This window comes from Perissodus microlepis, chromosome 14 (genome assembly GCF_051167445.1).
Source record: "Perissodus microlepis isolate ML-2025 ecotype Zambia chromosome 14, ASM5116744v1, whole genome shotgun sequence".
Classification (NCBI taxonomy): domain Eukaryota; kingdom Metazoa; phylum Chordata; class Actinopteri; order Cichliformes; family Cichlidae; genus Perissodus; species Perissodus microlepis.
In genome coordinates, this window is record NC_140474.1 from 18341078 (window position 1) to 18354354 (window position 13277).

At 39.8% G+C, this 13277-nt stretch overlaps 1 protein-coding gene across 2 annotated transcripts in view; it reads left to right on the forward strand.

Annotated features, from left to right (window-relative positions):
* The window catches only part of arhgef12a (Rho guanine nucleotide exchange factor (GEF) 12a), a 42261-nt gene that overhangs the window by 26761 nt on the left and 2223 nt on the right, over positions 1-13277 (forward strand). For both annotated transcript variants that reach the window (XM_084949760.1, XM_084949761.1), the window contains 31 exons: positions 34-91; positions 186-349; positions 730-753; positions 1086-1205; positions 1670-1756; positions 2119-2253; positions 2398-2499; positions 2629-2739; positions 3701-3799; positions 4223-4265; positions 4586-4691; positions 4890-5027; positions 5111-5143; positions 5757-5871; positions 5961-6072; positions 6160-6363; positions 6438-6579; positions 6665-6697; positions 6779-6930; positions 7152-7298; positions 7523-7608; positions 8365-8490; positions 8727-8841; positions 11447-11547; positions 11770-11847; positions 12015-12090; positions 12179-12346; positions 12460-12547; positions 12638-12715; positions 12798-12892; positions 13003-13206. In XM_084949760.1, coding sequence (XP_084805886.1) covers positions 34-91; positions 186-349; positions 730-753; positions 1086-1205; positions 1670-1756; positions 2119-2253; positions 2398-2499; positions 2629-2739; positions 3701-3799; positions 4223-4265; positions 4586-4691; positions 4890-5027; positions 5111-5143; positions 5757-5871; positions 5961-6072; positions 6160-6363; positions 6438-6579; positions 6665-6697; positions 6779-6930; positions 7152-7298; positions 7523-7608; positions 8365-8490; positions 8727-8841; positions 11447-11547; positions 11770-11847; positions 12015-12090; positions 12179-12346; positions 12460-12547; positions 12638-12715; positions 12798-12892; positions 13003-13206 — 3340 coding nt within the window. The remainder of the gene's footprint in view (positions 1-33; positions 92-185; positions 350-729; positions 754-1085; positions 1206-1669; positions 1757-2118; positions 2254-2397; positions 2500-2628; positions 2740-3700; positions 3800-4222; positions 4266-4585; positions 4692-4889; positions 5028-5110; positions 5144-5756; positions 5872-5960; positions 6073-6159; positions 6364-6437; positions 6580-6664; positions 6698-6778; positions 6931-7151; positions 7299-7522; positions 7609-8364; positions 8491-8726; positions 8842-11446; positions 11548-11769; positions 11848-12014; positions 12091-12178; positions 12347-12459; positions 12548-12637; positions 12716-12797; positions 12893-13002; positions 13207-13277) is intronic.

A 13277-nucleotide genomic window follows, 5' to 3' on the forward strand; every position in this document is an offset into this window, starting at 1 on the left:
TGTACTTAGAATATGGCCACTATTGTCTTCCAGGTTAATGGGACCCATGTTGCACATTCTAACCACACAGAAGTGGTGAAACTCATTAAATGTAAGTTGTTCTTTCTGCATTTTCACAAAAGTTACATTTTAAAAATAAATCCTACAAAAAGGGACTAATTCTCGTTTTTATGTGTGTGTTCTAGCGGGCTCCTATGTGGCCCTCACAGTGTTGGGCCGGCCCCCCGGGCTTGCCCAGATACCTTTGCCCGAAGCAGAGCCAGACATGAGCTTATCCTCTCCAAACTCTCCAGCACCACAGCGCCCCTGCAGTCCTCAGGACAGCATCTTACCTATTCAACAACCATGGGTACTAAAGACATTAGTTACTTCTGTTGCCTTTTTGTTGCCTGTCCACTTTCCGCAAATTTGTCATGCTTCTTTATCTTATTCCCCTTGGTCTGTACATCTCTAAATCTCATCCGCTCAAATCTTCTCTGGGGCTAAATGACTTCTATATAACTCTGACACTATCTCTGTTATATATAATAGAGAATTATATAACATATGTGAAACATGTGCAAGTGTATATTTTGCTATTATTAAATATTATTATTATTATTATTATTATTATTATTATTATTATTATTATTAATTTTAAATGATATATATATTATAGAGAGAGAGATAGATTGCACATTCGCTGTTTTGCATCTTTTTCAGCTTCTCCTTTGGTTTTTATCCCCACAGGATGAGAAAGCTGACATCTTGGAGGTGAGCAAAGCAAACAAGTGCAAGGGCATTAGAAAGAAGATTTGCCCTCTTTGATGCACAGCTGTGTTAAATTGAACTATTAAAACGAGTGGTGTTTTCTCTTTGGAAAATCAAAAGATCACTTGTACCAGAACATTCATACAGAGGAGTCAAGTAGTATGTGTATTGTTTATTTAAATACTGCAGTATATATTTTAATGCAGGAAGTCGTTTTCTTTACCTTTTGCATGGGAAACAAATGTCAACATATTTGACATTTTTCCACTTTCAAGCAATCTACAGTGACCTGCTATTACTATTCTTGTGTCGATTTCCCCCTTCTTGCCATTCAGGCCATGAAGGAGGAGTACAGCAGAAACCCCTCCCCTAAACTACTGAAAGACATCCGGGAAGCTGAAAAACACATTCCTCAGCTGCAGGGTCAGCTCCCCAAGGCCATTGGGACAACACAGGTAGTTACCATAAAATGCCCAAAGACATGGGATATCTAGGGACAGGGATCTAACGGCAGCATCCAGGGAGATGTTGTGGGATTCTTTTTCTTTTTTGTAGAACATTTCGAGATTGTGCCAGACAAACATTAATCCAAAGCCCATCAGAGGATTAGACTTTCTCTGTGGGAAGCCACTCTTTTGTGTCTGAGTGACGGCTTATTTTATAGTCATCACACGCTGAGCCTTGTGCTAAGTGCGTCAGCTAGTGTGCTACATTTAAATTTGTCAGTATTTATATTTTATGCAATTCCACTCTTGAAAGACTCTTAAAATGATTTATTGACTATTACCGGTGTATGTAGTTTATTTTGAAAAGCTGTTTGAACATGTGTCATAAAGAACATTGTAAATATTACTTGTTTACCATTAAAAATATCTAAATATTTATAATTATTTTTAAAAAAGTATTATTAAATCCTTAGGAGATTGTTCCAAGTGATGATGCAGATGAAGATGCATTTGTCCCCAAGGGAGAAAACAATGCAGACCTGTTCTGGACCAGGACCCCTGTAAGTAATCACATTTTTAAACATCACAATCTAAAAATCTCTCTCAATACCATATTTACATCAAATTCCAAGACCTGCTATGCTCTAGAATAATAATGTAAAAGTAAATGGAATCAGTCCTGCTTGGCTTTGGGGCTTATGTAGATCTAAACATCACCAGAGCAAGGATTATATTTATGCATACCGATTCTACATTCAGATGACTCTCAGGCATAGCAACCAATCTGTAGTATAGTGTTTTAGGTCTCTTTTTTTTCTCTCTTTTTTTTTTTTTTAAATGAAATTTAGATTCATTACAAAGTTGTTGCTTGTGTGTGTGTGTGTGTGTGTGTGTGTGTGTGTGTGTTCCTTCCCACTTTCAGATATCTCGCATATTTGGGCCATCATCTCCAGACAGCCAGTGTCCAAGAGAGTTCTCCTGCCCCAGCCCAAAGACCACACCCAGGAACAGCTACAACTCCTTCCACTCCCCAGAGACAGAGGACACCACTGATCTGGTAGCTTTGTGGAAATTATCTTCACACATATTATTTATTTACTCTGTCTTTCTTCTAACTGTTACAACCACACAATAAGGTCAAGAGGTTATGAATGTCCAAATGGGAGACACATATTGACCATACCTGACATCTCATCTACAGGACGCCCTTTCCCCTACCACAGTCAGCAGTCCCTCCTCGTCTCGACTTGTTTCGCAGATCATTGGAGCTGAGGATGACTATTTTGATTCAGATCAAGAGCAGGTATTTTTTGGGGGACATTATCTTTTATTTATTTGCAAAACCCTACAATTTTACGTAAAGCCCAAATACAATTTCAAGTGACTTATAGGTTAAGATTAGCGGTAAACTGTTGTATTGACTGTTTTTCAGACAAACGGCCAGTGTAACAGCTTTAATAGTATTGAGCTGCTCAAGTCTCGCCCTGCCCACCTCGCAGCCTTTCTGTATCATGTCATCTCTCAGTTCGACCCTGCTCCTGTGGTAAGACTTCCTTCATATATGTTGATGGCTTTTATGCATTATTTACAGTTTTTACGTAAACTAGGCCCTTTGCTGTGAAGAAAGTTCACCCAGTCACACAAAGCTGGTTATCAATTTGCTAAGTTAACCCAGTGTTTGCTGTTCCAAGTATGCGCCAGTCCCATGAACATCTGACCAACAACACTGATTTAGTGCACTGACAGCTGAGAATCTCATTTTACAATGCAAGAATAAAGTATAATATTAGAAACATATGAAGCAGTTGCACACATACAACACAATGAAACTAACATACCTGCTGCAGATAAACCAGCGATATAAGATTAAAAGCTCTGAATAGTAGTTTTAAAAGTGTTAAAAGTGCTATATGTTTGAGGACTTTGAATGTTTTGGACAGTAAGTCTGGGAAAAGAGCTGCTATATGAAGTCAGTGAAAATGTTTTTTAATAGTCTGAGAGCAAGTAAATAATACAAAAACTGAATTCAAATATGGGCTTTGACCTTCTGTGGTGTCTTATATATTATATATTAATGTTTATTGAACAACAAAATTGTTGTAAAATTGTTTGCAAGCAAGGAAAGTTGCATCTAAAAGTCAGTATTTGTTATTGGTGCTGATTTTGGAAACGCAATACATTAGACACCATTAAAACTTTTTAGACCCTCCCACTCTGCGAGCACAGAGGTCAAGAGATTTTCCTGGAAAGGGCGACACTTTTTTCCAGTGAATTGATTGGTCAGTAGGTGTTGATTTCATACCTACCTAACAGGTAGGGTTCACAGCACAAGTTATTGTGGCATAAGTTATCTCAGTAAGAAGTGAACCACCACAGGAAACCCTGGCTTAACTATGGGAAGAAAGCTTAACTTGTCTTAAAACAAACTCTTGCTGTTTAGTAGACCTCTAGGAGACTCTGCACTTCCTACTTTTATTTAGATTTTTAATGTTTTGTTCCCTTAGCTGTGCTACCTCTATGCTGACCTCTACAAGCAGACCAACTCCAAAGAGACCAGACGGGTGTTCATGGACCTTCACAATTTCTTCATTGACCGGGGAGCAGTGAGTCTTCATCTGTCTTTACACGGCGAGCACATAATATAGTATTGCATTTAGATTACAGCAAATTATCGTAGCAAATTGAATTTAATCACATTTCCGGGTGTTTCCAAAATCATACTAATTCGACCAAACAAAGCCTAAAAACACATTTTAACGTTATCTCATATACAGGTGAGAACAGGGTGGTGTATTTGCTCGTAATTGGCTATTATGCCTTTCATTGGAGATGATAGAGGAGTATCAAGGGCACAATAAGACTAGAAAAGCACTATAAATGCCAGATCATTTACTGTTATGTGTCTTTATTTATGATCTGAACTCATGCAGACAGCATTTGGCAGTGTTTTTCTTGACTTCAGTACCTTCACTCCTTTATATCCCTGTTTGCTTTTAAAGTATCGAACTGTTTCATTTTTGTTGCAGAATTTAAAAGTTGGTGTTCCTGAATCTGTCTCCGCTGATCTTGGTAAGTATTTCGTACACAGCTTCTGTCTCATTTAGTTACCTAACCAGCATCATTTAGAGCTGGTGATATTTATTTTGTGCTGACTTTTTGTGCTTCTGCTGGGTAACTTTAGCAATTTAAGCACCCTCATTATACAGTCCCTGTAAGTCGATTCCTCAGCCAGCCAAGCACAGTCCTTGTCAAGGCCTTAAGAAATCAAATGCTCTGATGGTTTGGAAAGTATTGCTTAGCTTTAATACCACTTATTTATTGTGGACATGCTGCAACCCTTTGATATTTATTCTGTGTATGTGTGTGTGTCCGTGTGTGTGTGTTTGCAGATCGGCGGCGGACAGAACTGATCCCAGAGGAAATAAACAGACAACATGTTCAAACACTGCAGGACTCTCTGCTCCCTGATATTCAGAAGAATCTTGAAGATTTCAGGTAAATTCAGAATTTGTATTTTTTGTGATGCTGCCGATTTAGCTGAGTTTCAGATGTTAAGGATTTTGTTAGCTCCCACATTAGGCATATATAAAAGAAACAAGCTTTTCTCATCCTCTTCTTCATTGTTTCTCTAAAACATTATCAACCTGGTCACAGTAATAACAGTATACATCCTTATGTGTTTGGTACTTGCAGGCAGAAGCGGAGTATGGGCCTAACAGTGGCTGAAGCAGAGCTGGGCAGACTGGACCAAGAGAGAGTCAGAGACCGCGGCACTCTCGAGCGGGAACGCTCATATGCTGAAAACATCATCGCGAAGATAGACGATATCCTGTGAGTAACTGATACGTATACATGCTAGTTGGAAGCACATAATATTCAGTTTTATCAATTTTTATTTATCGTTCTGTTAACAGGGTAACTACTCAGCTCACAGAGGAAGAGAAATGGTAAGAAAACTTTGGCTGAAGCAAGTTTCTTAAATCAAGAGATTTCTAAGAGTTAACAACTCCCATGGCCCCTTCAGCCATCTGTGTCTGTGCTATATTTACATTCTGTAATATGCCTCTCAATTATCTAAGGGAGCTGTCATGTCATGGCTTATTTTTATTAAATCTTTTCAGTCCTTGAATTATCATTAGACAGCAATCTGCTCCTAAATTAATAACTTGCCAGTGGTAGTAATTATTCACCTTTAAAGTACAGTCTTTGATGTTTCAAGCAAGAATACATATCAGTGTCATCCGAGCGCCACTCTACATCCCCCACAGTTGACAAATTAAGCGGTGGAGCAATCTCTTAAAGAAAACATGTAATTTATGCAGTATGTTTATATTAAATAATTCAAAAGTGTGACTGATTGAAACAGTCTTGTTTGAAATGCCATATGGTCGCAGCACAGCCCAGATGGTTTGTGTAGACGTTGTATGAGGAACGACTGTTGTGACATATGGTACGAATCACAATATGGATACTTGTTCTCTTCAAATTTTAGCATTGTCTTGTTTTGTTAATTATAATTCAGAAAGCATCCAAACTCAAAGGTTGTCATGTTTTTTTAAGCACTACAATGCAGTATGTTATATATACGTACATGAAGCACCTTGGTGTGAGGGTCAAGGAACCTCGCAGCCTGGAGTCCAAACGGCTTCGGATCAGCTTTCTTCCCATGATTAAGGTAATCTAAATTTGTCTTGCACAGTGAGACTTCTTCCTCTTCCCCCATCACCTACATGACTCTTTTCTTGTTTTTGATCAACTCTACAGCGAGGCAACAAGACGGAAAAGGAAAGGGAAGAGAAAGTGAAAAAGGTTCCCAAGAATAATAAATTTAATATTCGTGTACCTCAGCGGCGGCCCAGCCGCATCGAATCGGCAGGTAAGATACGAGTTTGAAATTATCAAAAATAACAACGTAGCTTTCAAAGCTTTATATTATTTTGATACCACCTGTCTGTGTATTCAGGGGGTACGACCCAGGAGGGACGACCACGGCCTCAGAAACAGATGTCTCAACCTGCACTGTCTACAAGTGATTATAAAGAATCTAGTCGTCTCAAAGGCAGCCAATCAAGCGAGGGCCCTGAACTTATACACTCCATGTCTGTCAACTCATCATCTCCAATTAGCGCCACCTACAGCTCTGACACCAGCAGAGACGCTGATATGGGTGAGCAAGCAGACAAATGAATTAAATGAAACAACACTTAAAGGAGCGATGGCTATTAACTTGTTATCTGGCAGGTGGGACTCCAATATTTGGCCCCTGCAGGGTGAGTGAAATCCTTCCATCGGACTCTCTGGACGGGTTGCCATACTCTGCTTCGCAGTTTGACCCTCTATATAACCTGGACCAACTGCCAGAGGATGACAGAGAAAGCGACAGGTGCCTTTAAAGTCACATCTGCAGTAACACTGTTTCCCTTAAAAGTTCTTATTTTTATCACTGATTTCTCTGTCACTTTTTGTAGAACTCACGAGGGAACACCAAAAGCTTTAAGAAGGCAAGAATACCAGATCATTTGGACTTTCTTATATTGATCTAAAAACCTAGGTGAAAAGCTAACTTTATTGTATTACTGTAGGCTTGAGGGACTCGGTGCTGCTGATATCCAGAGCGAGGATGACCAGGGAACAGATTCTGAGTGCGATCCCCCAAACTGGCAGCATCTGGTGCGTCCAGAGGTTCTAGCCGGTCTCAGGCCTCATGAAATCAAGAGACAGGAAGTTATCCACGGTGAGGACTGGCACTGTCAAACTCCCCTGAAGCTTATATTGTATTTTCAAAGTATACTCTCCATATGCTTTAAAATACTACAGTATACAGAATATAGTGCGTAGACGGGAAGACAAATATGCAGCATTTGCTGGGATCCAACCCAAGCTGCTGTCAGATGTGTTTTATGCTGAAATGTGCAAATACCTGCCAGCTCGAATTAACATCTTGCGTGTCTGCAGAGCTGTTTTACACAGAGCGTGCACATGTACGGATGCTGAAGGTTTTGGACAACGTTTTCTACCAGAAGCTCACCAAAGACTCCATCCTGCCTCCTGCTGACATCAAGAATATTTTCTCCAATCTGGAAGAGGTTCTGCAGCTGCATGGTACACTAGAAACACACATCTCCTCTGCCTCTGAGCCATTAAGAATCAATAAAATGCCTCAAAAGTCCTGTAGTGTAAATTTAATTCCATTTTAAAGTAAGGCCAAACTCTTAACAACATACAGACGCTCACATTATCATTTTGCATTCCTCTTTTTTTTTTTTTCTTTTTTTTTTAATCTTGTACACACACATGCTGATAGTTCCTCATTATTTAAATTTCAGTTAACATATCAGATCAAATGGCTGCCGTTCGGAAGAGAAATGACTCTTCAGTAATTGATCAGATAGGAGACGACTTGCTTTCCTGGGTGAGTACAATTTTCATGCCAAAATTCTATTTTCTCTTTCATATAATTCCTTCTATTGAATAAAATTCAAGATGACTGATGTGGTAGGGAGAAAAAAACATTGTGTACAAAGAAATGGAAGTGTTGCCCAAAATTGCTTCATAACGAGAAAAAAAGTGTTGACGTTGGCTTGAGATTGCTTTTCTCAGCTTTATAATTCGACAATCTTTTGGGATGACGTGTGCACAGGGACATGGGTATGTGCAGTTTATATATGACAGCCATGGTAATAGGCCTTTTTCGCCACTTAAATCCTTCTAAAATGGAAAAAAAGAGGGAAAAAAAAAAAATCAAAGACGACAGAGAGGAAAATCTGCCCTCTCCAGTAAGATGAAATGGGAGTGAGAAAAATGGAAGCCCTGTCCCTAGTAAATGATGTCACTCAATACCCTAGATCTGGCTGACATCTCAGCATCTTAATATTGTCAGTGATATATGAGATGTGAGGTAGCGGCGTATGAGCTGGAAGTCTTGTATAGAGTCTCTCAATGGGAGACGTGGAGGGAGTAGGATAAGTAGGCTAATCAGGCCCCTAAGGGTCTAAACATTGATCTAGTCTGGACTGAAACTTAAGCTGTCTCTGCTGCAAGGACATAAGCCTGCCCCCCCAGGAGTCAGCCACTCGTCATAGCGGTTAAATACTAAATCTACTACCTCTGACCCATATTGACTGAGTTTCTATCCATCTCTGTCCTGTCTTGGGTTGGGTGGTAACAGTTCAGCGGTGGAGAGGAAGAGAAGATCAAGCAGGCGGTGGGGACATTCTGCAATAACCAGCCTTTTGCTCTGGAGCTCATAAAGACCAAACAGAAGAAGGACTCGAGGTTCACTTCATTCATTCTGGTACGCTTGTCACTGCGCACACAGTGTATACAAGGTGTTCACAGGAGATAACCGTTCAGGCTCAGAAGGCTCACAATTTGTCAATCAGAGGGTTTAAACAATGGTTGTGTGGATCTAAATAAAAACCCAAGCTTACTCTTATTCTAACTCAGTCTCTATTTATACTGAAAATTATGCATTTGGGCTGTTTTTATGGCTGCTTAAGGGTACTCCACTTATATTTTGCTTCTTTGCAGGAGGCAGAGAGTAACAGGCAGTGTCGCCGACTGCAACTCAAGGACATCATTCCTGTGGAGATGCTGCGGCTCACCAAGTACCCTCTGCTGCTCGACAACATTGTCAAGTACACAGGTGTGGTTGTGTTTTCTTAGTAATCAGAGCTCTCTTACCACAGTTGGCAAGGATTTGTTCACATTGTAATTACTTTGCGTGCACAACGACCTTAATGCACAACTCGTGAAGGATCTAATCTAATAATTGTGACAGGCCTTTACTTAAGCGAATAGCTGCAACTCTATCATTATTATTATTATTAGAGCACATTTAGTTTGCAGATTATTTTTGTAAACTGTGAAATAAAATACTGCAAACAAGTCCAAGTACTTAAGTACACAGACTCTTTCACACGGGAGTCCCCTGACTAGATAAATAGTTTTCTTTCTTATTTTTAAATTATTCATTGCTTAACATATTTATTAGGCTTCCTGTGATTAAAAACTGCTCTCAAAATTAAATAAAGTGTTAATTTTGACGGCAAATTGTGATTTAGTTTTAGCCTTTTACTAAAACATCATTTAGTTTTGGTAGTAATTCAGTCTACTAAGTATCATAAGATTAAAGTAGATTAAATCTAAAGTTGATTCAGTGGCTAAAATATAAGAGTCTGATGTGTTATGTTCCGTGACATCTCTTTCTCCCCAGCGCTGACATCAGAAAGAAAACCATTTTCTCAGGTGCAAATCAAATGCGTTCATCTAACCTTACTGTAAAAGGGGATTATTTCTGATTGGATCACTTCCAAACTCATCCCGTCTTTCTACACAGCTCAATTAGTTCTGATAGGATCTCACTGTCTCTCCTGAATATTTTTATCTTGTTTTTTTTTTTATATGTATAAGAATAATATTCTTATTTATTTGGCAAATAAACTGAATTCACATTTTTATATCCAATATGGACTTCTCTGAGGAGTCAGAAATTATTCAAGGTTAAAATTATTCAAATTATTCAAGGATTCAACAACTAAAAAAACTAGTTCTTCTTCTGTGCAGAAATGCAGGTAAATAACTGTAATTTGGTATCTTCATCTAAAAATAATACGCTTTTACTATTTTTACTGCTTTTTCTGTAAACCTGTGAATTTGAAAATTCATAAGTAACAACAGTAATTATTTTATAGCTGTACAAATATTATTTACATAAAATGGCATATGTGTACCAGTGGCTTGACCATTGCAGACACATAAAATATGATTTTCATAATTACCAATAATGTTAATTTAGTGCAGCGGTAACATAAACATACATTAGGGTGGTGCTCTAATACATTTGATGAGCACTGTATATCAGCAGTGTTGGGACTAACGCGTTACAGTAACTACGTTATTATTGTGGTAACGAGCACGGGAACTAGTTATTATGCCAAAATCAGGAACGCGTTAATCGTTACTGGGATTTAGATAGGCTCGTTATTCGTTACTTCGTGTGGTGGCATCGCGGAGCTTCCACAGATTCAGTAACATTAGCAAGTGGTGGAGGGCAGCAGGTGGATGAGGGAAAGGGGATGCAGGAGGAGCAGAGACCCGAGGCGGCCGCCGGTGTCAGGTGAACTGAACTTCAGGTAAGAAGTTATGACCTGCAGTCTATCTGGGTCAGATATAAACCAAGTTTAGGTGGAGTTTATTTTCGTTATGCTGACTTTTTCGTACTGCGTACTAGCTAGCATGACGGAGTAGGGCTGGGCGATATGACCCAAAATTCATATCTCGATATTTTTTAGCTGGATGGCGATATACGATATATATCTCTATTTTTTTTAAAGCCATAAGGTAAGAACAAAAAGAGAGTTTAGTCAAAGCTGTGTCCCAGATGTCACACAGGCACTTTTATTAACATACAGCATAGATGTACATGAAGAAATTACTCAAAAATAAATTATGAGCATTTATTACATAATAATGCTCCATAATTCTGAGAATTCTGAGTGAAACCAAAGTTACTTTCCCTAGCAACTAGTTACTTTGAAAGTAACGAGTAACTTGAAGTAACTGAGTTACTTTTGATAGAAGTAACTAGTAGGTAACTTACCCAACACTGTATATCAGCTATCTAGTTCATCACAGTAGCTGTGCAGCCTGGCTTACCAGTAAAAGTGTGTAAAATGTCAGACCAGAATTAATTCTTGCTTTAAGTTTGGCTGCAGTGCTGCAGCACGCCCTCATGTCACCTCCTTGAGCAGAGTTCAGTTATCATATCCAGCTTTTCTCTCACATTCATCATGTCACAATCCCTGTGCCAATTAGTTCTTATTGGTGACTTAATACAGCATGTAAATGAATTTACCCATAACTATGGGCACAAACAAAAAAAATAATGGTATCTCATTTGCATTTGATAATCTGAATGCAGCATAAAAGAACGGATGAGTTACAGAGACAAATAGAGAGATTATCATTTTAATGGTCCTGCAGCAGCAGTGCACATTTTTGGGGAATGTCGTGCCCATTGTTTGGGCCATCATTTTAGTCTGCAGCGTCCTTTGGGTCTCACTCGAGACAATGCACTAACGATAAAGAATAACCAGCTATTAGGGGACTGAAGTGTGCTCCCGCTCCCCCCAAAGCCCTGTCATAATTTTTTGGGAATGATGGCGTGTTAATGGCCGGACGAAATATCAATTTGTCGGACAGGCCTCTGCAGAACTGAGGAGACCTTACTGGTTAATGTCGTCTTTCAGACAATGCAGAGGAGAAGGAGAAAGTTAAGCAGGCAGCAGACTGCTGCAGAAAGATCCTCAGTCACGTCAACCAGGCTGTGAAGGAATCTGAGGACAAACAGGTGTGGGTTTTTTTGTTGTTGTTTTTGTTTTTTTAATTGAATCTCCTTTCCATGTTTTTTGCCATTAAGATGATTTGTTTTCCAACTTCCTTTTCAGCTTCCTTTTTACTCAAACTGCATTTTATTTCCACTGCTTCTGCTCCACAGGCAGCAATATCCTCTTAAAGAGGACTTACTTATCCCATTTTTTTTCCATCTGTTTATTTCACTCCCTTCCTCTAGAGGTTGGAGGACTATCAGAGACGATTGGACCTCTCTTCTCTAAAGCAGACAGACAACCCAATGATCCTGGAGCTAAAGGTGAGTTATCTGCCCAGCCCTCTTTTAGCTTCAGTTAAAGCATACTCACTTGTTGTACACCCACATTCACTGTTTGAAATATGTGCTAGATAGAAAAATAGCACTGCACAGAGCAGAAGCCAGTAGTTTAAAGCTCTTGTTTTTATTTCCTGTTCCATAACATTCAGAACTTGGATCTGACAAAGAAAACGATGGTGCACGAGGGTCCACTGTCATGGAAAGTGAACAAGGACAAAACTATCGGTTTGTTCTGATTGATTTACACGAGTTTCACTATTGCTGTTTAGCTCGAAGGTGACCACTACTTACACATCTTTCTATTTTCTCTCAGAGCTGTACACACTCCTCCTGGAGGACATTCTGGTTCTCCTACAGAAACAAGATGAGCGTCTGATACTGAAGTGTCACAGCAAAAACCTGGCGGGCACTGCAGATACCAAACATATCTTCAGCCCTATCATCAAACTCAACACGGTGCTGGTGCGCTCAGTGGCCACAGGTCAGTTACCACATAAACTCTGAGGATTTATTACTAGAATAAGGTATGAAATAGTACAGGCTCCATCCATAGAGGGTAGAGTAATATTCATTAATAAGCCTCTCTCCTGCCAGACAACAAGTCCTTCTTTGTTCTTTCGATGTCGGAAAACGGAGCCCAAATCTACGAGCTAATGGCGCCCACTGTCTCAGATCAGAGAACGTGAGAGCAAATCCCCTTGGATTGATTCATTTAAATCTCATTGTTCCAGTTGTTATACGAGCTGATGACTGTTTCATTTCCCTGCACAAGGTGGCAGCGTCTAATCACGCAGAGAGCTGAAGCCATGAAAGTTAAGCCTCACAGCGTCATACCATTACCTCAGACCGTGTACGTTACTTACTAATTTGAGCACATCTAGTGGGTCAGGGTTTATGCTCGTTATTAACACATGATTCTGCTCGTGTGCCAGTGGGGAGAGAGACGGCGTGGAGATTATTACAACGGGAGTTTCCAGGTTGAGTAGAGACACGGACCGCACATCCACTGGCAGCACCCAGTCCACAGGTAACTGGAGCAACTCATTTCCTCGATCTATTTCTTCGTCCTACTTAAATATGTGTCGCTATACTTCTGTAATTAAACCCCTGTGATAACTCTTAATTATACCTTCATAGATAAGGAAAGCAGTCCAGTCTGTAGAAGCGCACTACAGACTTCGCTACCTGCCAGTAATCCGTTTGAGGGAGTGAAGACTGAGGAGGAGGAGGAGGAAGAAGAAGGCTTTGTGGACCCAGAACTTTCTTATCCAGTGGCTGAGGATTGCAGAGGAGCCTCGTTTAACATGTTCCCCTCGAGGGCAGACGAAGCACTGAAAACACGTAAGGGGCACAGAACCGATGGATTGACGCACATGAAATGCGATCCAGCTGTACTCTGTAAATCTATCACC